Genomic DNA, 26,788 nt, shown 5'->3' on the forward strand with positions numbered 1-26,788 from the left:
TGGTTGAAGGCCAAATTACACCGAACGTGGTGTTCTTTGTTCGGGTCACCAAATGTAGAGGAGATGGCGTTCCTCTACATGAGTCCTGATCGGCGATGATGGAATGTCCTAGTGGGCAGATGTTTGTGGCCTCGCACTAAGACGGTGCCGGCAGAACTGAGGAGCGGGTGCTCCAGGTGGGTGTCCATGCTCGTCGTTCTCCACAGTCCGCCACATCACCACATCACTCCCTCCGTCAGACGTGGAGCGGCAGTAAAGCAGAAGAAACCCACAACTTAACTAGAGGAGGACAGCGAGTGCGACTGTGGATGACATGCACGGTTGAACAGGTGCATGGCACAGCACACGTTCACGAACGGTCACAGCTGCTGAGCAATGGGAACAATGACCATCCTCATTGTTCTCCACGGTTCGCCACAACACCATACCCGATACAGAGCAATATCAGAACTGTGTACTGTATTGGGGAAAAAATACCTTGCTTAGATGGTAGAGAAACTGTCAAGCGACCCATTCAATGAAATCCCGGCTTCAAACATGGAACGCTTGGGTGCGAAATGTATGGGTGTTTGTTGTTTTCTTGATTACTTCCTCTTAGCTTGCTTTTAATGTATTTTTGTTTCCCCTTAAATGTAGGAAAAGTAGCAGAGAGAAGAGGCATAACTCTGAAAGTCACTTTGATGGCATACTTTTAGGTGAGTGGAAAAACATATATCAACCAGTTTGCTTTACTGTTTCCTGATGTGAAATAGTGTTTTATTGCACTTTCTAGGACTTTGCAAGTAAAGGATTTTCATTTCATATGCAATACAAATCAATAGTGATGCATGCAATACTAGTAGGGCTGTGTGAATACTGGTTTTCAAGTTCAAATCAAATACAAATGGAATATGGACGACTACCGAATCGAATATGAATACTTTGAAATCAAATTCATTTCTCATGAAGAAAAGAAGATACACTGATTGTTAACTGTCACCGCTTCTTTCCATGCAAAAAGTGTAGTTGTTCAACATTCTCTGGAGACAGGTTAGTGCGACGATTTGTGACAGTATTGCTGCAAACAGTCATTCACTAGAAACTTCACAGCAACTTGTGTCGCTGGTATAGAAAGAGTCTTTTGGGCAGCTATACCCAAACTTAGAACTTGTGTTACCCAGTTGTCCTGCACCAGACAAGGGGGTTGTCTTGTTGAGGTAGCAGTGATGATTCCAAGTACTCCTCAACCTGGTGACTTGCAGACATTTCAGTCAATGATGCTGCCTTTTTGGTAGCCAGCTCTTCAAAAACTTGCCACATGGCTGAATTGTCTGCACCTGTTATGCGTGCATGTGGTGCCCCAGGCGAAAATTTTTTGAACTGGTACCAGAAACCACGGTCTTTACGTGGGAACAGCGAGTCAAACGGTTTTAGTGACTTCAGCCGTTCCCATTGCTCTCCACACTCAGTATTTTGCACGCTTGTATCGATATAGCATGCTCTTCTAGCACGTCAATGGCAACGAGTCTCTACAGCAAGAAGCGGTTGTTCTGCCCGGATTACAGTGGGCGACACACGAAGAAGATACTGTGGAATGAGAACTTCAGGGCTGTGTCACTGATCGGTGCGACGTTGTTAAAGACTGTTTTGCCTGCATCTCAAGCCGACCGTGTTGATGATACGGATGAAATATGTGTGAACTGCTATAACGCATTCCGATTGCAGCTCGGTGAGTCTGGACCCTCAGGCCAACAAGATCCTTCACCTCCTAGCTCCGAAGACTCAGAATTTTGTGATCCAACTGAAATCGTGCAAAGTGTGAACAAGATAATTTGTGAAGACGACACTAGGGTCAGCCCACTAAAGCCGCTGATGGAAGTTAGACACGCCGTGCCGTACGTAAAATGAAAGCAGAAAGAAATTGCAAGTGCCGTGTCAAAGTCATCTCGTCGCCGGCTGAGTGCCGCTGACGGTGTGGACTTTCCTGTGAAGGAACAACTGTGGAAAAGAGACAGTGCGACGAATTGCTTGAAAACTTGCGGAAGGTGTATGTTGCAAGCAACACCATGCAGGAAAGATGTCGACTCTTGACTTTACTCCCCTTGTCATTCACCCAGGCTGGAATGCATCAAGCGATTCCTGAAGCTGCAACCCACATGATCAAGAAGAGTCAAAGGCTCCGGAAAAACGGCGGAGTATGGGCAACACCTGATCAATACTCTGGCAGGAATGTTATCGACCCTGAGAATGTGAAGTTGGCCCTCGAGTATTGTCTGAACGATTAATTTGACTGTAAAATTCAGAGCCCTTGCCCTTGAGATATTGTGAAAATCCGGGGAGCAGATGCCGGCAACTTAGTGGCAAAGCTCTACATGTCACAAACAATTCGGGAGACATACCACAAGTTTCGAGAGGCGCATCCGAGTTCTATTCCCTTCGCCCGTCACATGTCTCTATGAGCTCCTACAGGGAAGAGTGCGTTTGCACCTACTGTGCCATTTTATAATATCAAAGAGCGGTGTCCGTGGCATGTCTCCACAAAATATAAACAAAATTGAAGATGGCCTTTTTGAGAAAAACTGCCCTGAAAACCGATTTTCTGGCATACCTTCACGATTACGGTGTCACTGTGGACAAATGCATGAAGGTATGATAACGCGCTATATACCAAATGAAAGAGTAAAAAAAAGCTATTTCACCTCATATAAGTTTCGTCATATTTGGAAATCATGGGTCCACGTAAGAATTTGGCAAGGTTGCACTGCGAACGTCTTCGGAGGCGTTTTCACGATTTTTTTTTTTTCGAAATTTTTTCGGGCTTTGCCATCGAATTTAATTGTCTTAAGAAAATCTTCACCACCCATTCTGCCAGTGATAAAAAATGCTTTCAGAAGAGAGCAGCCATTTGGAGGATCCAGCGCGCCAAATTTGGAAAAGCTGGAACTGCCCAAATCACGCTCATTTACTTGGAGCCTCGCCGACTGAGAACGAAATATGGCAGAGACCTGTGACTAGGCTTGTTTTGCTTCTTTTGGGATTAGCAATCACATTTATTTTTTCCTGAAGAAAATAAAAATGTCACTGGCGCCCCTTGGTCGATTATAAATGAAACTACCCCACTAGAGAAGGTGCCCATTCAAGGAAGGGCAGCTTGGCGGGAAGGAGTACAAGCGATGAATAGCTTATGCATCTTTTGTCAGCCTTGGAGATCTCATTGGCCTCTATGAGTTCTCTTCCGTCCTTCACTGGGTGAGTGGGTAAGGTCTTGACTTTGTTTAGGTGTGCATTGCACCCGCATGTGTCTATATGTGGACATGCTCATTGCCCAAGATGTAACGGGAATGATCTCTGAAATGATTGTTAATGCAACGACTTGTCTGCCCAATATATACTGACGAGCTGGATGTCAGAATTTCATAGCCAACATGCGTTCTGCAGGCTCCAAAAGGGTGCTAATGCCACAAGGCAACTTCTCTCTTTCGTTCACTTTTTGTGTGAGGTTCACTTTTAGTCAGTGAGAAATGGGGAGGAGGTAGGGGATGCAAGCTGTATGATGCAGAGGTTGTCTCGGTACTTGGTTGGTTGTCTTAGTCTATTTTAATAGGCAGGATTTCGTCGTCAGGATAACCTACATCTTTTAGGTGACTGATTTGCCTCCCGAAGCTTTGCTGCGTAGTGTGCTCACAGGAGCGTTTCAGTGCGACAAGAGAGTGGCCACACCAACCCCATCCTTAGTCGTCTTAGAGTGTGAGCTAGTGAAAGAAAGGTGGTTCTCTGTTTCTGTTCCCAGCAGAGGTCATGGGGTCCCAAGTGGCTGCATTGGTTGAGAAACTGTCTGGGAACTCATGGGTGAAGAATAGTCCAAAACGAGCCGCACGAAAGATGTTGAGAAGCGATTCACGGCTGTACTCACGAGGATGTATGATAATTAGGGCCCGGGACTTTATGCAAATGCATATTTTTTTTTGTAGGCATCTCTGCGAGTACCCTGATGTTTCCCCACATGTTTCTAAGCACGGAGAGCACGAAAAAATGTGTTTCGTTATGCATATATTTGCATATTTTTGCCCAAATTCGTAGAAGTGCATATAACAGCATATATCTGCATGTCTTCATGCAAAATTAACATGTTTCTACTGCATATTTTTTGCTGTGGTGTGCCTTCCCAGGTTTCCTGCCAGATTGAGCTCTTGACACACTCACTTTTCTAGGAGAGCTTATGGACACACATGCTGTGTCGCAACTGCACGAGTAACGTGGAGTGCCTCTGGTTTTATACAGTCTGCAGGTGATGCAAAAGCTGCTAGCGCTTCACCACAACGCTTTCTTTAACTGTGGCTCGCTGCTTGCTTCTGAGCTGTTACGCTGAATTGCACAATGGCAGGCGACATTATGATGCCACTCCGGGGGTCGGACGCTGCAGCGCGTCTCCCTTTCCCTTTCACACTTCACTTGGTTCATTCCATAAAGGTTGGATGCACGCACGCAGACTACGGAAGAGTTCTCTTCTCAGTTTTTGTGCCACCTGTGTAAGGTGCGGCAATGCCGAAAACAACGGCTTGACGTCTGAGGCAATTGGCAGCTGAGCTCAAAGGCACATTCAAGACGGACGGATCCGTCTTGTTTTGCCTGGCATGCGGGAAAGCTGTAAACGCTGACAGACGTTTGCTCGTTCATCAGCACTTGAAGACAGCGAAGCACCAAGAGGCCAGTCAACGAAAGTCAGGTTGCATGCAGCAACTTATGGACCAGAGTGCACCTTCTATGTCAAACTGTCCTGATTTTGCGATGGACCTTTGTAGGGCATTCTGTGCTGTAAATATTCCCTTTTGGAAGCTGGAAAATGCTGAGCTATGGGTATTTCTTGAGAAGTACACAGGCCGACAATACGAAAAGGCTACCTGCATCATTGCTACCAGGCTACCCTACAAAACATCCTTAATAATCTGAAATCATGGAAAGTGTGGATATCCATATATGAAACAACAGACGCTTCAAGACGCTGCGTAGCCTCTGTTGTCATCAGACCACTTGGGCTGGACACATGTGAAAAGAGCAACTTACTGACAGCTTCCAAAGGTCAATCATTCGACAGTGGCACAGCTCTTCGTAGACTGTGTTCAGATGCTCAACGGGTATGTGGATGCAAATGACTTGCTGCTTTTTGTTATGGACGCAGCACCTTACATGGTGAAGGCTGGGGCTGCTCTTTGTGTCATATACCCAAAAATTGTTCACGTCACCTGTGCAGCTCACGCGCTACACAGAGTTGCAGAAGAAGTTTGTGGCTGTTTCCAAAATGTTGACTACCTCATATTGGACACGGAGAAGTGTTTGCAAAGAGTCCCATGCGCGTGCAGCTCTTTAAGGATTTGGCGCCAGATGTCTTTGGACCTTTGCGCCAGATTTGGTGCAGATGGCTTTGTCTCCTTAGCCTGTGCTGACCAGATGGGGCACATGGATAGAAGCAGCTATATATTATGCCGCAAATTTTGAAATTGTGCATCAAGTGGCCAGCAAGCTCAAAAAAGAAGACGCTGCAAGCATTCTTTCGGCACAGCGGCTCTTTAATGACGCTAGAATGAAAAATGGCTTAGCAGCTATTGAAGCTAATTTCTCGTTCTTTCCCACTTCCATTACAAAGTTAGAGTCTGCAACCTTGACTCTCGTGGAGGCTTTGGACATCGTTCGGGACGTGCAGGATTTTTTACAAAGGGCTCGTGGTGCATGTGCATCTGTTGTTAAAGCAAAGCTTGAAGCCGTGCTTGACAAAAATAAGGGTCTGAAACTGTTGCAGTCCGTGGGCGCTATTCTTGAAGGCAAAGAACAATACCCCGAAGCTCTGTCTGCATATAGTGCAGATGAACTAACTCATTTCATGTTCGCAAGGATAACGTCTTGCGATGTAGAACGCACATTTTCTCGATACATGACTGTATTGACTGACAACAGGATGTCTTTGTCAGTATTTATGTTGTAGTATGTTGTAGGGGGAGTGTCAGTATTTGTATTGTAATGTACCGCCACCTGTGCTGTGGTGTTATTTTGGGTTTTCGTTTTTGTCCTTAATTTGTCACGAGCTTTCTTCTTCCAGAACCGCACGCATTAAAACTGTTGCAACCTATGAGCCACGTTGTTCTTTCGAATCAGGTCGCACTGCCTACACTTGTCTAACAGTCTTTCAAATTTGAAAACTTAAAAATGGCTTTGGTTACTGTAATGTCGTTTAGTTCTGAGTTGGCTTCAATAAAAAATGTACGGTTGACATTCTATGATCTGTTTCTGTTCATTATTTTGCTGCACACAAAGGTTCATGGTATACAATAGGCTTTTGTGCCATACTCTTTGCATCACATTTCATGAAGCGAGAATTTTGCTGTGCATATTTTGAGCATATTTGACCGGGTTTTTTTTTTTTCGCTCGTATTTGCATGTATATTTTGGAAGATTTTTGTGCATAAAGTCCCGGGCCCTAATGATAATGAAGTTGTCAACGTTCTTTAGGATGAGTAGACCAGGGATTTTTGTGAGCTGGTGTTGCAGCCACTGATCAACTTAGGATAGGAAAATGTCACTTAGCAGCGGGGCGACGCAGGAGCCTATGCATACTTCTGAAGAATAGTTTGAGCTGGTTGGTATAAATCCATGCATCATGCGTACTCCTGAGCATTGTCTGTGTAACTTGCTGTGAAAAAAAAAACTTTATCTGAGATGATGAATGGGGAGTTTCATTGCCAGGGGCGATACTGTACCCTATTGCTGGTTGTCATGGGGGGAATGAAATAATGTGCCTCTTCACAATAAGGATGGAAGTCCCTATGGTGTCCAAAAAGGTCAAAAGAGCTTTGAGGGCAGAGCGTTGGTGGGCTGGATTTAACCAGAGACCAAGCAATTTTGACGAAGAGAGTGGGCAAGAGTCCAGCTGATTAGGAGACCCTGAGAGTGCAGTTCGGGAAGGTTGGTAGTGTGGACAGTGAAGAAGAATGTGCTCAGATCCTCTAGAGCACCGCAGTGACAGCATCTGGGAGAGTCGACTTGTCTCAAGCGGTAACGTCACTGAGCTGTAAAAGCCACATTGAGTCACATTCGATGAATTAATGCAGCATCTTGACGAGAGGTGTTTCGTGTCATTCGGAAAGTTGGATCAACTCTCCTCAGCATAGGTAGGGGGAGAATGTCAGTTGTCCATTCACAGGAAGCCAGGGGTGTCACGAGGCATTGAAGAATGCAACGATGATCTCCTCTTCAGCAGCGTAATATTCGGCAGTCCCCATATGAGAGAGCTACTTCTGTGGCGCTGTCGACCTGCTCATTCCCCACAACACCACAATGGGTTGGAACCCACTGGAGAACCAGCTTGTGCCCTGCTTCGTACACAAGGTGGTAAGCCATTAACACATCCGTCACTAAGGGTGCGGACGAACCTTGTATGCCAGAATTTTCAATATCTTGCAATGCAGATTTTGAGTCCATGAAGAGTGCCCATTTTTGGGGTGTAAAATCGACAATGTGCTACAGAAAGGAAAGGATGGAGTTCCGCAGCTGTTGATGAAGTTGGATGCGAAAGGCGTCGTCCTTGCACTATGCCTCCGGATGGTATGATGAGGCGTACTTGCCATTTCTAGATGAAAACTGGATGGACATAAGCTTGCCGTTGAATCCAATGACTGTAGCTTGAATATATAATGGGATACGTTGTAAAAAGGTGTCAATGGCTATGCATGACTTGTTCTGGAAGGAAACTGCACTGCCTTCGTGTATGGAGTCTTCTACGAAGTCCAGTAGTAGTGTCGGAATTCAAGCTATAGTAAGGGTCGGTGATGTCAACAAAGAATGTTTCCATGTCAGCACCGTGCAGGGGAAGCAACTGGGCTATACATTCAGATGAGTCTATGATCTCAAAGGGTTGAGTCCTAGGTACGGAGGATAGAATTATTTTTAGGAATCTGCTGAGGTTCTTCAGCAAGCAGTCTCTCTCGGATACTACGGTTCGGAAGGGGGTAATTTCCTTGTGGGTTTTTGCGAAGAACATGGCCTGGACAACCGAGCAAGCCACCGAACCAACCTCTGCATCATCCATCCTTCATTCCTTATGTCCACACTATTTCTCACCGTCTAAAAAAGGCAGCGGTACAGAAGGGAACACCTGTCGTATTCCGAAGTGCGAACAAGCTAAAGAACCTAGTGAAAAGTCAACGAAAGAGAGAGAAACCACATTGTGGGAAGAGGCATCAGCACCCATTTAATGCCTACAGAACGCACATTGTCTGTGAAATTCCGATCTCCTGCTCGTCCTTATATATTGAGCAGACAGTTGGTTGCATTAACGATTAACAATGGTTGCAGAGAGCATTCCCGTTCCTGGGCAATGACCAGGTACATCTAAAGCGACATATGGATACATGTGGCTGCAATGCCCACCATAGACAAAGTTAAGACCTTGGCCACTCACCCAATGAAGGCAGGAATTCATACTCATAGGAACTCGTAGAGGCCTATGAGATCTCCAATGCCGGCAAAAGATGCCATTCGGCGCTTGTACTCGTTCCCGCCGAGCTGGCCTTCCTCGAAAAGGCACCTCTCTCTGCTTGATCTCATTCCTTTCGCTTCCCACCTTTTTGTTTTTGTCTGGTCCCTTCAGTTGCATAAAAGTGCTTGTCGTGTCTACGTCTTTTGCGTGTTCTGTGTGCACTGCCTTTGATGTTGAATTATGCCTCGCAAACTCACCCAGCTTTCCGTTGTTACTTTCACGGAGATCTTTTCTGTTTCAGTGTGAATAACATACATCTTTAAATCTAGGGTCAAGCAAAGTTGCAAAAACACAAAGGGGGGTCATGTTGTAGTGAGAGAATCTTGTTTTGAAAGATCTTAGCAGGTTCCTGTGTTTTCTGAACTATTCAGTGCCTTTTCAAGCAATGCACACAGTGCACAAGGGAAATGACTTCAGAAAGTGTAGGACATTTTGCAGAACATGCAAACGTTGTTGCTTTGCCTACTGGCTTTAGATCAGATACATAAGGTAGGGTCTTCATGTTCCTTGCAGATTGCCCTTCCTTGAGATGCTGACACACACAAAATTCTGTGGCACAAATTCATTGTTCAGTTACATGAAGTGATAGCAAAATGTAACTGTGACCAGCATGTAGGGCCCAGCAGTCTGTTGTGATGCTGTTGTAATACAAAAATTTCTTAAAAAACTAAGTGCAGCTCACACTCCATGTGCTCTCTCAGTTTTGCAAACATTTCGGTTATGACAGACCTCGAAAAGGTAGTGCACTCCGGCACATCATATTTCGGAATGACATAGCTTAAGAGACTCCAAAAGCCTGGATCATCGACAGTGCTGTGTGAATGCATCCCATTAACGATGAGTGCTACAATTTCCTCGATTAACATTTTCTCCCATGATGACTCCAGCGATACTTGTGGTTTGAAACCACTTGTGCTATTTCTTTACAGTTGACTCACACGTTGTCTCTTTGGTTCTTAAAGGGGCACTAAAATGCAAAAACAACTTGTTCTCAAACGAAAGTCTGTGTTTCAATTAGTTCACATGGTGCTACCGTTTAGAAGAAAAATGCAATGAAAACAGAGCCGTCTTTTGCGGCAACGAATGGGATTCTCAGGAAGCCAAGATTGGCAGCATCCAATCAGACAGCAGGAGGAGCATGCACATGCCTATCGTGCACGTGTGAATGTAGAACGGATCCTGTCGTAGTGTTGTGTACATTTGTGGCATGATGCACATTGCCGCATTTTTCAATACCGATTTACTGAATTTTAGCCGACAACAGTAATCCCAAATGTTCTAGTGACAATGATTATCTTCACATCCTTTGGGCAAATACACCAGCATGCTTCGTAAGTCGCGCTATGTTTTTTGCCGGAACTGCTCCATAGCATAGCTAAAGGAACCCGATGTACAGCATACCCGATGCATGAGCTGAAGCGACATTCACTGTGTAGTGCCGCGGCAAGAAAGAGTCTTGTATAATTGTGATTGTAGCTTCCTAACGGAATCAAAGTTTTGAATTACGAGAACAAGTGCGAAGTTAACATAGTGTGTAACATAATTTGAAGTAAACTCGTGGTGGCATTTTAGTGCCTCTTTAAGCTTTCAAAGTGATGAAACTGAGCAGGATCTTAGATGGGTAGAAATCCAGCGAACCGGTAGAGATGTAGGAAGGGAGTTGCCTCAGGACAGAAGCCGCCGATATTTCGAACAGAGACTGTTCTTCTTCTGGGCACCGTCCTCATCATTGGCATGGTATTTAAAGGGTTAGGTGTGACGTGTTTAAAGGTTCATGCGAATTGTGGGTCAACAGCCCGGAGGGAAGAAAGGTCCGTACGGGTTTTTACGGCGGGAGTGAATGGCTGCTTTGTTAGAGTGTGGAGGGGATTATGTGAACGTAGTGATCTAGGCTACAGACCGGTTGCAGAAAAATGGAAGGCTCACGAACACGTGGACGAAACGGGACAACAGGCAAGAATTCGCAAGCATAGCGAAAGATAAGGAGGTTAGTGGTTACGTGGGGAAAATTCCAGAACGAGCAATTTTTTTTTTTTTTTTTAATATATATCTGTAATACAAAGTTGTGGCATGCAATAAAGAGAGCAGAAAGCAGTGGCCATGCAGAACATAACAGATGATAATGGAGGTAGATGGCAAAAAGCATATTTTATTTGTGAAGTGTTTCTAGGGTGCCTTGTGATTTGTTGATACCGGACGGGTGAAGAGCGTTGAACTTGTATATGAGATAAGACTCCCTATCACGTCTGTCACGTGTGGATCTAAACCCGGTTTCTAGAATATATAGTTTAATGTTGTCAAAATTGTGACCAGGAACGTTAAAGTGTTCGGCGACTGCTTTGGGGAGTTTGTTGGACGTGTCGGTTCTGTGTCCGGTAAGGCGGTTGTTCATTTGTTGGCCGGTTTCACCAATGTATTGCATAATTGCATATGCAATACATTGGTGAAACCGGCCAACAAATGAACAACCGCCTTACCGGACACAGAACCGACACGTCCAACAAACTCCCCAAAGCAGTCGCCGAACACTTTAACGTTCCTGGTCACAATTTTGACAACATTACACTATATATTCTAGAAACCGGGTTTAGATCCACACGTGACAGACGTGATAGGGAGTCTTATCTCATATACAAGTTCAACGCTCTTCACCCGTCCGGTATCAACAAATCACAAGGCACCCTAGAAACACTTCACAAATAAAATATGCTTTTTGCCATCTACCTCCATTATCATCTGTTATGTTCTGCATGGCCACTGCTTTCTGCTCTCTTTATTGCATGCCACAACTTTGTATTACAGATATATATTAAAAAAAAAAAAAATTGCTCGTTCTGGAATTTTCCCCACGTAACCACTAACCTCCTTATCTTTCGCTATGCTTGCGAATTCTTGCCTGTTGTCCCGTTTCGTCCACGTGTTCGTGAGCCTTCCATTTTTCTGCAACCGGTCTGTAGCCTAGATCACTACGTTCACATAATCCCCTCCACACTCTAACAAAGCAGCCATTCACTCCCGCCGTAAAAACCCGTACGGACCTTTCTTCCCTCCGGGCTGTTGACCCACAATTCGCATGAACCTTTAAACACGTCACACCTAACCCTTTAAATACCATGCCAATGATGAGGACGGTGCCCAGAAGAAGAACAGTCTCTGTTCGAAATATCGGCGGCTTCTGTCCTGAGGCAACTCCCTTCCTGAGCAGGATCTTGTTTTAAATGGTTCACAAGTGGAGTGGTAGTTTCAGCCACTCTTTAACAAAGAGCGACATGTTGAACACTTTGATGCACCATTATGACGGTCAAGAAATTTTCAAATTAGACTTATGCATGCCGCATCTGCAATTTTTGGGGGGTTGCATGGGAACTTTACGTGGTGAGGAGGATTTCACCCTTTTTCCATTTCCCAAATGCACTACGAAAGATATGATTTTAGGGTGGGGGGGGGCCTGAACCCCTGACTATGTCACTGGCTCGTGCTAAGGAGTCTGAGAACGCATGATTTCAGTGGTGGTTTGAGAAATGGGCATCCGAGTGCACTTTGTACCACCTGTCGTATCATTAGTGCAGCGCGTGTTTCACAGCCGCAAGGACCTAGAGCGGTGGCGCCAGTGCCCGCACCATACAAGAGGCATTAGACACCTGTGAAGACCGTTATGTGAACACGATATTCCAAAAAAGTTTTGGATATTTCGAATATTTGCGATTCGAGTGGACATTAGAAATTTTCGAATACATATTTGCACAGCCCTGAATACAAGTTTTTTGTAGTGAGAATCGTGGTCTCCTGTGTTTGGAGCACTGTTATTTAGATTTGTGTGTGCTTTTTACCTGTCACGTCATTGTTCTAGCTTTCTTGATGGCTCTGAATTTTCCGTGGTTAGACTGTGTACCCGTCCCATTGACCAGCTTTTGTTTCTAAATTCAAATTGATCAAGCTCTTGTGTGGTTTTGCTAATCTTTTTTACCATGCTGCTGTGCTCCATGGTTATTGCATGCCTGTGTATAAATTAGATAATCTCATCTGGTTCTTTAAAAACATTTTGTGAAATGTACACTGCAAATGCTTTGCAAACTGAATATTTAAGTTTATGTGGCTGTTTCATCCTCAAGGATTGATGCATGTATCTACAGGGTTAGCCTTGCAATCATTACACATTTAGATCGCATCGTAAATATAGAAGACTGTGTTTATCCCACCCCTGTCTTTGCAGACTGATAGCCATTTGTCTCAAGTTTTCTTGGATTTTTGCTAGCATCATAGTCTTTTAAAAAAAAATTATAAATAAACACTTTTTCCTGTGTGCACTTCATTTTCATATCACCACACACAGGTGGCACCAACATACTGAAGAAGAGGATTAGTGCATAATGTCTGCATATCGCATTATTGTATGCAGGGCTACCTGTGTGTGGTGATGTGAACATGAAGCAGACGCAGAAAAAAATGGCTGTGTTGTATTGCTTGATTTTTAATTTTCTCTCTACATGACCATAACGCTTGCAAAAAATTCCAATACAACTTAAGACAAATTGCTATCTGTCTACAAGGTTTGGGGTGAGCTAAACCCTGTCTTCTACTTTTGTGATGAGATTGAAATCTGTAATGTTTGCTACTCTAACCATAATCTTTGTACTTCTGGCATTTTTGTTTGTGCTGCTCATAAATAATATCATGTAACAGTTAGCTTCAGCATGCCCCAACTCTCATTCATTTGCAGAAGATGAACCCGCACGCACCCTGGGGAGCAACACAAGCCTCAACAGTAGCTCCAGCTCTCTCAGTAGCCGTAGCCAAGACAATCCTCCTACAGTATTCTCTGTAGCAGACTCGGGGGATGAAAATTGCCTAGGAAATGGGTCAGTCAGCAGTGCTAATTGTTCCATGAGGCCTTTTCTCCTTTCAATCCTGAGCCGAGCTTGAGCAGTGCAGAGTGTGAAGATTCCTTTTCCCCTACTGTTTATTTATTCACACATACTGCAGCCTTTGTCATAGCTGTCTTCGCACTATAATTAATTATATAATTGGTAGCTAACAACCATGATGTGACAGCGCAGTAACTGAGACAGGGCGAACAGAAGTAGACAGGGGCGCACTGAACTTCCAACTAAGATTTATTTACACAGAACATCCCTTATAAACACCCAAACCTACTTATCAAACAGATCACACAGGTGGTAAACCGCCCCAAGAAACCTCCATTATTCTGGAAGGAGGCTAACGGAAGCACAGCTCACACATTTATCACTACGTATAGTCGTGTTCAACTTAAGAAGGAAAAGAAATCTAGTCCATCAACTACATACGCCGTTGGAGAGGAGACACAACAGCACGCCAGGAGAAGTACTGCAGCGCCACCATGCGCCATCAGTAAGGGAGTGCACTTTCTGCCGCGGCGTAGTGTCATGTGGCCAGTCCTAACAGCCAATACGGAAGCAGGGTGAGTATATGATAGATTATCTCGCGCAGGATGGAGCGTGACCTCTCTGTGTCCAGCCATCCTATCTGCAGTGCAGTAATATTTTGAGAAGTGATGGACAAGATTTATTTTCCTCCTCAAGTTGAACACGACTATACAGTCGAACCTCGCTACAGCGAACATTGTTAGTGCGAATTATCGGTTATTGCGAGTTTTCTGTCTGATTTGATTGGTCACGCTTTATTTCTATGGGGATCCTGCGTTTACAAGGAAGTAGGCTTCCCCATTTCCTAGCCTATTATCGGTTACCACGGAGTGATTCATTGTGACTTTCCAACACGCGAGCGCATTTTTTCTGGCACCTTCAGGAGATTAGCTCCCGTTTTGGTAAGGCGACCTGCACATGGAGGCGAATGACCCCGATAAGTCAGCAACGCGTTCATTAGTTGCATGCTTGTAGTGCTTCCACACGTGTTCCTCCTCTCCACCGCACTTTCGTCCTCACCACCGCCGAATTGACCGTGGATTGCATCATTCCCGAAACTTCCTTTCATCGAGTAGCCAGTATGCTGCAGAAACGTAAAGCGCTGAGCATCGAAACCTTGTGATTGGAAAGTAAAAAAATCTGCGGTGTTTCAAAGGTTTGTTCGTGATGCGTTTCATTCGCTTGACAAGGTTGAAGTGATTGTCGTGAACAGCGCCATTGCCACAAAGCAACAGAAGATTACAGATGTGATTTCTTCAAATGAAACTGTTGTGTTTGCCTTCCTGTTGTTTGAATTGATTTTGAAATATTGCGGACGCTATGCGTGTCCCGGCGGGAATTTGTCAGAATCATTAGTCTCATTTAAATGCTGTACTTTTACAGCGAATATCGCATATAACGAACCAATTTGCGATTCCTCTGCGACTTCGTTGTAATGAGGTTCGACTGTACAGGGAACAAAGGGGTTCTATGTGAACAAGATGTGTCTGAGTTCACTACTGCACATAGAAAGCCCTTTGTTCCCTGTAAGAAGGAGGTGGTTTATCGTATTCCCGAGTTGCGGCAAAGTGTATGTGGGGCAGACTGAGAGATATATAAATGTCAGGCTCTGTGAACACTCTGCGTCCTTAAAAGGCACTCCATCTGGTAATCTCTCTGTCCATTGTGATGGATGCGAATGTGCTCCGATGTTCAAAGACACTTCTAGAGTTGCTATCTTTAAGGGAAAAGTTGACAGGGAGATAATGGTTCAGTATTGGACACCTAGGTAGTGATAAATGCGTAGGCTGTGCTTTCGTTAGCCTCCTTCCTGAGGAATGCAAGTTTCTTGGTGCGGTTTACCACACGTGTGATCTGTTTGATAACTAGGTTTGGGTGTTTATAAGGATTGTTCCACGTAAATAAATCTTAATTGGAAGTTGAGCATATCCCTGTCTACTTCTGTCTCTCCTGTCTTACCTGGTACCTCTCCTACCCAGCGATGTCACATCATGGTCGAATATGTTCTTGCATATTGTTTCATTGCTGACAAACTTGCCACACTCATTAAGTGCATGCTAAATTCGGTACAGCTCGCATTCAGCTCACATGCACAGAGGAGCAACCCTTTGTTGCTCCTCTTTAATCCTTGAGTTGGAATGAGGCGACACACAGGACGTGACAACACACACATCGACGTCGCTCTGGGACTCTTTAATCCGCTTGTGTACTTTTTAAAATTGGGGATACGTAGTTGGCTTCTCCTGTTCCACCACACACTGCAAGATAAACTCTTACATCATGCTTGTGCACAGATTATACTCTTTATCAAAGGTGAAGCAGGAAATGAGGCAAACTGTTTGAGTGATGCACCCATGAAGAACATCTTGTTCAGTCTTGCATATGATAGCCCCATTCTTGCAAATTACCACTTTCAGGAGAGAGATGGAAAAAGTCATGTACAAATTTAGTGGTGCATACATGAAGTTGTGTCTTCGGTAAGCACAATATTGAACGCAGTTTCACATTTCTTTTTCACCACGCTATTCTAATGTGCTGTTCAGCATGCTTGAAGCTTGTCTTTTTCTGGCAATCATTTCTATCAAGTAAAGCGAGGAACTGATTTTGGTTGGCTGTACATGGCATCGTGTGCTCTTACGGTAGTATACAAAGCATCCTAGGCCAATACCCTTGTGTGCAAGGACTCTGCCGCTCTACGACGTATCTCTGACGGGATGTTGCGTCTCCAAGGGAAACACTTACATGGACGCGCCCTACCCACTGTGTGAAGGATCGAGTCCAGTTTATTCTTCGGACAGTTGAGCACTGTGATTGGTTTGAGAACTGAATTTCTCTACGTGTTTGATGAGGTAAACTTTTGTATGTGAAATTATGTTTTATTATCTAGGTGGGGATTTTGAATTGAGACATTTCATTAACAAGCAATTTACTGAAAGCTAATTAGGAATAGAGTGCAAGTTTTATTAACTAAGGCATAATGTTATGACAGCACTGCTTTCATCATTTCGTTTTTTGTGATGCTGCTTTGAGGTTGCTGACATTATATTCTTGAGCTTGTATTTGACAACTTTGTTATCATATAATTTTCGTAGAGTGTTGACAATCTATTAAAACTCGTTAATAGCAAGTTTCGCAGAAGCACTTGTGTGAGCTCTGACGTTGTGCCGTCGTGCTTTCATCCAATAAGCCTGTTGCAGTTGTTTGCATTAAAAGCAAATTTTGATTGTTCTTGCATTACCAGTTGTCAAATGTAGGGCCACCCCAGACCAAAGTGACTAATAATCAGGCAAGGCAGCATCAAGAAGTCGTACCTGTTCATTCATCAGTAGGAAATCACCAAGGCGCTAGAACACCTCAAAATGCCAGGCCATCGTTGTGTATGGAATTCAATTCAGTTCAATTCATTTAGTTTATTTGCATTCAAAATGATGGGTGGAGCCGCGCAAAAAAGCTTAAAAAAACCTTGAGAGACGCCACAGCTTCACGTACAGCAGGCAACGGTGACAAATGCACGAGGAATAACAACGAAAAAAAAGAGTAACATGAACACAGTGGAAAGAAAAGAGTGGACAGGAATATTGCAAATGCACCACATTTGTAATAAATTTGTATTATATTACACATGCAAATACTAGGTGTATGGACATAATATGAGTAAGTCCAAAATGGCTTATCAACAATATCAATGATTTCCTTAATGTTTCAAAATGATGTCTTTATAAGGTCAATGTTGTGTTGGTGAAAGTAGTTTAGTAGACGGGGGACTGCAACCTGCAATCCTTGTAAACCAAAATCAGTCCAGGAAAAAGGAAGAAAGTAAGCATCGGTGTGGTGGAATGTACTATATGCTTTTGTACTTTCTTGTGCATCCGTTAGCCTGAGAAAATCAGTATGGTCATTTAAAAATTGTTTGTATGATGTTCCAAGACAATATGCATATTGACGGTAGACGGGTAAAATGCCATGTTTTCTGAACAGCTGAGTGGGGTTAGCGTCGTAGGGCACGCCTTAAATAATTCGCATGGCCCTTTTCTGTAGCGGGAACAACCGCAAAAATGACGTTTTGGATGCAGATCCCTATACAAGGCTGCAGTAGATAAGTCGGGACTGGATCAGGCTCTGGTAAATCAGCCGCTTACTCCAAGTGGGTAGAAACTACTTATGTCTCTGAAGTAGATCAAGAGCTTTGCTGATCTGAGATGCCACAAATAAAATGTGTTTGTGCCATAGTAGTTTGCTATCAAACATGGAGGACAAGAATGACAACTTTACCATCATTGTTGATACTGTGTGAGATTTGCCATCTCAATTCAAAATTAGCTTAGGGAATCAAACAGCAAACAACCAACTTCCATCCATGACGAAAACCTCTGCGACTAGGAAACAAGAAGGAACGCACACGTACACAAGTCTCAAACACAGCTAAAGTTTTAGTACCGAGACAAGAAATACACAGTCAACCCTCGATATGTGAAACCTCGATTTACGAATTCTCTTGCTTTACGAACGGTTCATCGTGGAACGAAACACTTCTCATGTATTCTATTCTTATTTCTCCCTCAGTTTATGAACCTCGATTTTTGAACTGTGAACACATTTTTTTGGCACAAACCTAGAAGAGTCTACCTTTTTTTACCTCGATGTATGAACAGGGTGAGTACAGTCGTCCAGGTCATTAACACATTAATTGGTGCGGAGGTGTAAACATGTATTACCCCGTGTCCCACTCTGGAGAAATATAAGACCACCACGAAAGATAATAAATTGAGCTTTGTCTCTGTGACATGCCAGTGGCTGTCATTTCAAGTTGAACGTCGTAATGGATGCATTGCGAGGATCGAAAAGCAAGAGATCAGCACTGACCACAGATGACAGATGGGATATCTGCCATCTTGCCATATTGGAAGCAGCCAGACCAGCAGAATGTGATAGAGTACTTTCAGGATAGCAGCGACGAGAGCAGCGTCAGACTACTTACATCACTGCTCAGCAAAATTGACAGTGGAGAGTCAATGACACAGTGCATCATTTCAGACTATTTTCAAAAATAAATAATGAATACCACTAACCGTACAGTAAATAAATGGTAGTGTCACAACGCAGTTCCTGTCATTCTAAGACTTACAGGTCCCCCCATTCACTGTGAACCTCGATTTATGAAAAGGGTGAAAAACTGGGCTGCTTGGTGCCTCATTCTAAAAGGATTAAAAAACCCAGTGCAGGGTAACACTTAGGAAGGACGACACAAACACAGCATTTATGCATCTCTTGTTTTATGAACGATTTTTTGAGGAACGCATGCCCATACCTGCCAACTCTCCCGATTCATCCGGGAGACTCCCGGATTCGTATCGGTTTGTACGATTGTACTGCCGAGAAGGAAATTTCCCGGAAAATGCAGTTTCCCTCTCTATATCTCAAACGCCTCCTTTTTCTCTGCGCATACAGACGAAACCGTCAATCCAATACCAGCCCAATTGCCGTCGGCAACGCTGCCGCTTCCCGGAGCCTCTGTGTTACGGAGTTCAGGTGTTCTGGTCATGGTTCTAGTTCTAGCACTTCTAGTTTCCGTGCATTTCCTCCATGTTTTCGGGCAACAAAGGTGCCTTTGCACTAGCTGTTTTGACCTTGAGTACTTCGCAAAGTGAACAGAGACATAGTTTTGTGACCTCACGTTCTTTTGAGAAAGTGCCATAGCCTTGCCACAGCTTGACACCCAGATAGTTTCTTGGAGAGGGCAAAGTCTGTTGCTACAAAACTTGTGCCCGAGGAGCCTACTGGGGCGGTACATATACAGAGTCAGCAAGGTCATGGCGGGAAAGGACCATACTTGAGAAATTGTGAAACATATTGATCAATGAAAGGGTTGTGTTCCTTTCGCGTCCCGCATCAACCCTCCTCGGACAGTGGTCGGTCACTGGAGCGTTACCCTTGGAGACACAACGTCATGCTGACGCAGGGAGATACATCATAGTGGGGCGGAGTCCCCACGTGCCGTGCAATATTTGACCGCATTCTATGCATTAAGTGGTACTGACCCATTCAGTGGTTCATTCTCCACTTAAATAAATTATGTATAAGTTGCCTTATTAATTAATTAATAAGGCAGCTCTCTTGCAGCTACTTCCTCGCAAAAGAATATCTTCATTTGTTATCTTTGAGAATCACCCAAGTTCATAATTGGTCAGTTTTCATGGTGTCTACCAACCTGGGAAACAGGAAATTATCCGGGAATTTTTGATGTGACTGGAAAAGTCAGGGGATTGCAGGGGACTTTGCCAAAAAGACAGCTGAAGTCAGGGAAAGTCGCAGACAAGTGCCGTCATGATGCGCAGTGAATCGCTAGTGCTGATGAGTGGTTGAGTGGCCCCGCCCCAGCAATGTTGAGCAGCAGTTCTCCAATACGACAAGCTCAGAGGCAGAAAAGTAGGGCAGCTTTACTAATATCTCAATAAATGATCTGTCTTATGAAGGATCCGTAACAAAACGTAGCAGCAGGCACCAAGTTCCCTTTTTTTTGGTCAGGGAATTCGCTTGAAATAGTCAATGAAAACCTGGAAAAGTCAGGGAATTTGAAGGCTACAGCTTAGTAGACACCGTGGTTTTTCGGAAATTCTACCTTGTACAGAAACTACATCCAATGTGGTTTCCAGTGCACTATTTGTGTTATTTTTCAAGTCTATGCATGACAATACTAATTATTGTATGTGGTGGCAGCACAAGCTGTTTTCTTCAAATTGACAATTTTGAGTGACAACTTGACGCCTAAACTTGGACGTGATATGCCTTTTCTGTTTCAACGTTGCTTGCTGGAAACAGGATGTGGTAAGCTTAAAATCTGCGCTGGCTGATAGAACATTTTCCAAGGAAAAAAGATGAATGTTTTTTTCTTATTATAATTCATTTATTGACACTACATACTGCTCCACTTAAGTGACATTATGCAAGGAAAAGGGCAAGTCAGTCAGCACCTCAGCAACATAAAAAGAAAAGCATCAGTAGCAAAGTAAAAAATAATGCTGCTGATGCCGAAACAAAGGCACATAACACATTTCGGCGATTCCACGTGAAATGATCCAGCAGCCCTGCCCGGCCCTCACAAAGCTATCGCAAATTTTTACAAGGATTTTTTAGCAGTTCCTAATAGTGCAACACAATATACCATGAAACGTTTCTTCCCAGATCTCAAAGTGGCAGGTGCTAGACACGAGCAAAGCTCGCAGCGCTGGCGAAAACCATGTCTGGCGTGAACGGCAGCTGCGGCTCATAGAAAGCACCTAGAAGTGTGCGGTTTTCTTTTGCGGATATAGAGAAAACGACCATGCTCTACACAGCGTCGCAAATCCTGGTTGTCATTCCGTAATCGGTGCTGGTATACACAGGCCGGAAGCTTTGCAATTTTCCTCCTATTTCGCGACTTTTTTGTGGAAAATCAAACCATTAAATTTTAATGAATATTTGTTCCTTCCAAGGTCTCATGGAATACTTCAACAGGAAAAATCTCAAGACACATAACTTTCGTAGTCATTGCAGGAAAAATGGGGAAGTATGCGCTTTTTCCAAAATTCGCTACAATCGAGCGTAAAACACGCAATGAAGAGGCCAGAAGAGACATCTGAAACCACTGCAGTTTTATAGAAAGAGTCTTCCTCTACAACATATTAAAAAAGCTCGAGGGTGTTTTTTCGTAAAAAAGAGAATTTTTTTTGTAATACATAGAGGGTGTTACGGCCACAGTGACCCACGTTGCATGTATATTTGGTGGGGTGCTCTGGATTGGACAGCATTGTCGTAGGACTGCCCTTCCTTCCTTCCTTGATGTTTATGCTATGTGTGTCGAGTAAACTCATTAAAGCTTTGAATATGTCCTCAGCATTATGCCCCTGGTTAGGCACAAACTGTACACGATGGAAAGTAACCCGCTCTGAGGCTGAAACACAGAACAGATGCACACAACACAAGTGCAAGGTGCCTAAGAACATGAACAACTGAATTATGGCAGTGAACTGTACGAATATGTTTCAACTGGGGTGGTATTTTCCAAGTGCACGAAAGTTCTTGCTGCATATGTGATTTTGGCGAGAACCCAAAGCCATATGGTTTGCAGAAGAAGCTGTGACAATTGCAGTTGTTGGGGCCCTGGGGCATGCGCCCTGTCTGGCCCCCCTTAAATCCGGCACTGGAGCCTGCCTTTCACAGTGTAAGTGGCACGTCTCAGCAGCATTTTCAAGTCACTTTCAGTTTTGTCAATGCACGTGCCCTAAGTAGCAGGCAGAGCAAGTCATGTGCTCTGCTCATGTGAAAGAGCAACACACTTTCCTTTCTCCCTCTCTCAGTACTTACTTTGTCACGTGATGTGCCGCTGTAAACGAGCACTGCAGAGCGCTGCGAAGTTGGGAATGGCAGATTGGAGATGCTGAGGGCGAGAGGCCTGCGATTGCGAATGCAGCGCCTAGGTACCGTGTATAATGCGAACCCCCATATATTATGACCCCATTTTTAAGGGCTCATTTTCGAGGTAAAAAAGTGTTGCATTACATGCGGTCAAATAGGTAATGTTCAGTTTTGCACATGTAGTCGAGGTGATGACTAGAGGGCAGATTTTAAAGCACTAACAGAGGGTGCTTTTGATCGCATAGCACACTGTGTGCCAATCAGCACCCTGGGTGATATCAGTCTTGTCTTCCGATTACCTGAGAAAGAGGGCCCATACCTTTTTATGTCAGAACTTTTCTTCGCATCGGAAGATAAAACGATATTATTCTGAACATTGGTTGACCTAGAGTGTTTTATGCGACGAAGAACGCTCCCTATTAGTGCCTAAAAATCCGCTCTGTAGTGATGATGAATAAAAGTAGGTAGCAATGGATATTGATTATGAGAAATACCAGTGAGATCATAATAAATGTTGCAAAGATGGTACGATAAATATAGTTGCATTCAGTGGCTTTCTAGTGGGGCTCCTCCGAGTACTTGTTTCAAGCAAGCAGACTGGACATGAGTTGCATAATTGTTTGTCATAAATCTGAGATTCACAACGTATGGGGCCGGTTGGATAAATCTGAGAGCCCATTTTTATTTAATGACAGTGCAATCCCATGAATTCAAAATGGTACATGCACAGTCTGCAGTTTGAGGAAATAAAATAATATTGAAAAGTTATTGTTGCAGGCGGTCGTGTCTGGTTGATTTAAACTGTGGTTTAGCAAGTACATCTCTAGTGGTATACGATTTATTTATTTATTTCATATACTACAGACTGTTACGCAATTGCTGTAACCCCCGCAAGAGTTCCCTATGTACCAACGTAGAGAGAGAGAGAATATCTCTCTCCCCCACACCGAGAGACACTGAACACGTGAACGTAAGACGTGTATAAAACCAACTTGTCGCTTTGTATTCAGTTCATTTAAACCAGTTGTTCAAAAACGTGCAGTTTTGTAACACAGACCATCACTTGGAAGTCCAAGTACATACATACATGAAACAGTACAATGGCACTTAGGTTCAGCACGTAATTCTGTTAACAAACTAATTCACTGATACAGAGGAAACTCGGTTGGCGCCAAGCTGGTTCCGGTCATGAATAGTTCGAGGAAAATAAGAAAACCAGAAGCTGTTCTTGTAGGAGCAATATTCGTTCAGGAGTTTACTATGTTTTTGTCATGTGCCTCAGGATATTTTGGGGGTTATGTAGTTGGCTGCATCAATCCAAAGAAGATTGTACACTAATATGAATAAGAGTTTGAGTCTGTGGATTCTACGCCTCTGAGCAAGGCGCGATATATTAGCTTGTGAGTATAGAGAGCTGACTGGGCAACGTTGGTCATATTTGTTGTAAATAAAGCGAATATTCAAATGGATTCAATTCAAATGGATTCAATCACTTGCTAGAATCCATGCTAATAAGGGGTGAAGAAGTTATTATTTTCAAGGAACTTGGTAATGTGTTTAGATATGATGTGTTCAAGGACTTAAGGACTTTGCTACAGGTGCAGAGTTGAGAAATTGGCCTATATCTGCAGAGCTGCACACGGCTTCCCAGTTTATGGGTAGGAACTATCTCGGCTGTTTCCCAGTCTCATGGCAGTTGCCCAGTACAAATAGATACATTGTAGATGATATGTAAAAACTTATAGCACCAGTCAGCATCAGGAAAGAATTTGGGATATCGTCGTGTCCATATGCTTTCCTTTGGCTGAGATGTAATAAAGCCAAGAATACACCGGGCACGAGTATTGTCAAGGGCGGCAAGACAGGAAGTTGTGGCTCGGAAGGTTCAGGAAGATTGTCAAACGTAAAGTTAGTAGACAAGTGGTAGTTAAAAGCTGAGGCGATTCCTGAGAGGCTTTGAATCATGGAACCACCATGAGCGATTTTTGTAGTAGGGTCGGAAGTAGGAGAGGTATAGCCAGAAGCGGGATGGGTGAGTCAGAAGAAACCTATGTCTTATTACAAAACTTGTATTTTGCTGTTCGTATTTCTGCTTTAAATCCTTATGCAGCCTACAAAGTTAATTGCATCTTCCGGGCTTCTACTTCAATATGTTTTTGCCTGTAACTTTGCTTGTAGTAAATACTGCAGAGCAGTTTAAGACTGACTACATGCAAGTGAAAGCCAGTCTCTCATGTCTACAGCCAGTTCAGCTCAGATATTAGATGACTGGAATGAACAGAATACATAATTATTGGTTACAAACATATCTTGTACTACTCTTATTTTAAATTTCTCCAGTCTCTCAGTTAGCAGTTGAGTAAGAGGGTCCCAAACTGAATATAGTATTATTATAATATGGGTCATACACATCTTAAGTAAATAGTACATTCTTTAATTTCTGACTTCTTTTAGATTTTTTTCAAAAAGGAGTGGTGTTTTGTTGGTGCTATTGAGCATTAAGTCGGCATGCTTGTTACATATCAGGTCCTCTGAAAATGTAATGCCTAGTAAGATGGTTGTTTTCCAGCCTGATAACATAGGCTGTGCGTTTGGTTTGAAAGTGAATAACTTGGCATTTACCGTGTTTGGTTTCATCGCCCGACACACTGCAACACTCAGAAATCCAATCTAGGTCATGCCATAAGATTAGCTCGTCATTATTGTTCAATATTACCAAATAGTACCCCTGTTTGTGATGATACTTTGTTACTCATGTTGAAGTAACACTGAAGTGGCATTCTGGCATCTTGCAATTCAACAGTATCTGTGTTGCTAAATCACACAGAAAATCAGAAGTACAAGGATAAATATTGCTAGCCAGGAAAGGTAATGCAAAATTGAGATAACCAAAAGTAACCCAATCGATTTGAATTGCGATATAAAATCTGCACTTGTGGCTAAATAGATCTTTTTGTTTTTTATACATAGACATCAAGTACTAATCGTTTCTGCATACATTGCAGTTCAAGTGCTTGCAAGTATCTAAAAACAGACACCTTTTCCAGGAACTACATGTGCCCACATGGCAATGTTGTACCATGGACAGAACCTGTAATACGTACTCCACCCACCCTCTCGAACAGCAGTGAATGCTGCACAAATAGCCACAGCAACATTATGGTTAGCAACCCAACATCTCAAATCAAAGGACCCTGCTGTGGCCCAGTGACAAGCCCCGTGGCTGTGCCTGCATCATTGAGGCACCGGTCTCAGAGTTCCTCCTCTGTTTGCTGTGGAAGGCGAGTACACTTCTTTATGTTTGTTTTAATTCAAGCTTGCATTGCACCGACGGCGCAGTTACCACGCAAAAATAGCGTGGCATCAACGCCAAATACATCCCTTCAAAGCGGGCTTACGTCATCAACGTCCAGTCTTCTCAGCCAGTTGTGGACGGCTGGGAGTACACACCCCGCGGCAGGGAAGGGTAACGGTAATGGTAACGGAAACAGAAACGGTATATTCCCGAAATTGGAGATGGTGACGATAACGGAAACTGAAACACGTACCACTGTCCTCCATTACCGGAAACAGAAACGGAAACCAAAATTATCGTCCGGTATTGAATTCGGGTAATGGCTGTTACTGTTATGCGATGGCATTTCAGTGACTTTTCATTTTATTTTTGTATTTTTATGACTCCATTCCCTGTAATGCTCTAAATACTACACGACAGCATGGAAACAAAGCGCAATATTGGATATCGAGTGTGCATCACTCGCTTACTTACTCGTGACATTACCTACCTACATGACATCAAGACTCCACGCACTCTACTCCACCATAGCACGAGGATGACAGCATATGATTTTTTATTTTTATTTTTTTACTTTCTTGATTTCATCGTGGCTATGGCAGTATTGTTTACTACTGAGAGCGTCCGCCTATGAATGCGACATTGGATAAAGGTTACGCCCATCTTTGGTTGCTGGACGCAGAGTGACTGAAGACATGTTCCTACATTTCTTAAAAATCTTGCAAGATGTGTGCATCCCAACGACGTAAAATTACTTGTGTAGTGTGTACGCGTCATATCGAAGCAGCACTTGGGCAAAACAGGGTGCTGACAGAGCCGGACGGACTATCCTCCCGCAACTCTGTAACAGCCGTTCCATTACCGGAACAGTAACGGAAACGTAATGGAAATGTAACGGAAACGAAATTAAAAGCTGGTATCAGAAACAGACAACGGAAACGAAAATATAGCAGTAACGAAAATGGAAACTGTAACGAAAATACGTCCATTATCCTTCCCTGCCCCGTGGGACCACGTGGGTGCAATATTTCGGTTTGGACAACAATGACGTTGTATATCTGCTGTCGAAATCAGTCGAAATATGTCAAAACGCAAATTATCAGCGATGGAGGAAAAGATTATGCTACGCACACAGCGTCTAGGAATTGTTCCGTATGCAGCAGCTCCCAAAAGGCCACCGACAGAAACATTTTCCGATGAAAAAGAAGCTCAGAGAGGAAAATGTGCTCCGGTAAGCATGCTGACAATCAGTGGTTACATTACACTTCTGGTAGGATCCTGTGTCAATGATTAGATACAATCTTAGCTTCAGGTCCAATTAAAACCAGCTTTGGTCCAGGTCGAAGTTTGCAAGCTTGCTTGCAAATTTTGCCCAGGACACATACTAATCCCCTTTCCCCCACTCCTTCCTGCTATCGTCTCTCCATCTGTCCCCATCTTTACGCCACTCATAGCCAGAGTTGCTTCGTGGTGATAACACGGTATAAAAAAAAGTTTTGCAGTGGCCCGATAACAAGGCTGTCCGAGGGCGAGTCTTGGTAGGTAGTCAAGTTGCACTCGTGGGTGCTGAACAATATCCTGCTCGCGGAACGCATGAATTCTGCAGAACCCTGGTTGAGAAACACTGCTGTAGAACATTCTCAAAGCTACTTCACATTGCTCCTGACTCCTCACATATTTTATAAT

The 26,788-nt window shown here is 43.6% G+C and overlaps 1 protein-coding gene across 2 annotated transcripts in view; it reads left to right on the plus strand.

Annotated features, from left to right (window-relative positions):
- LOC135396546 (myotubularin-related protein 14-like) overlaps positions 1 to 26,788 on the plus strand; it is a 226,801-nt gene that overhangs the window by 156,173 nt on the left and 43,840 nt on the right. For both annotated transcript variants that reach the window (XM_064627585.1, XM_064627586.1), the window contains exons 15-17: positions 637 to 695; positions 13,230 to 13,368; positions 24,855 to 25,088. In XM_064627585.1, coding sequence (XP_064483655.1) covers positions 637 to 695; positions 13,230 to 13,368; positions 24,855 to 25,088 — 432 coding nt within the window. The remainder of the gene's footprint in view (positions 1 to 636; positions 696 to 13,229; positions 13,369 to 24,854; positions 25,089 to 26,788) is intronic.

This window comes from Ornithodoros turicata, chromosome 6, assembly GCF_037126465.1.
Source record: "Ornithodoros turicata isolate Travis chromosome 6, ASM3712646v1, whole genome shotgun sequence".
In the NCBI taxonomy this organism is placed as follows: Eukaryota; Metazoa; Arthropoda; class Arachnida; order Ixodida; family Argasidae; genus Ornithodoros; species Ornithodoros turicata.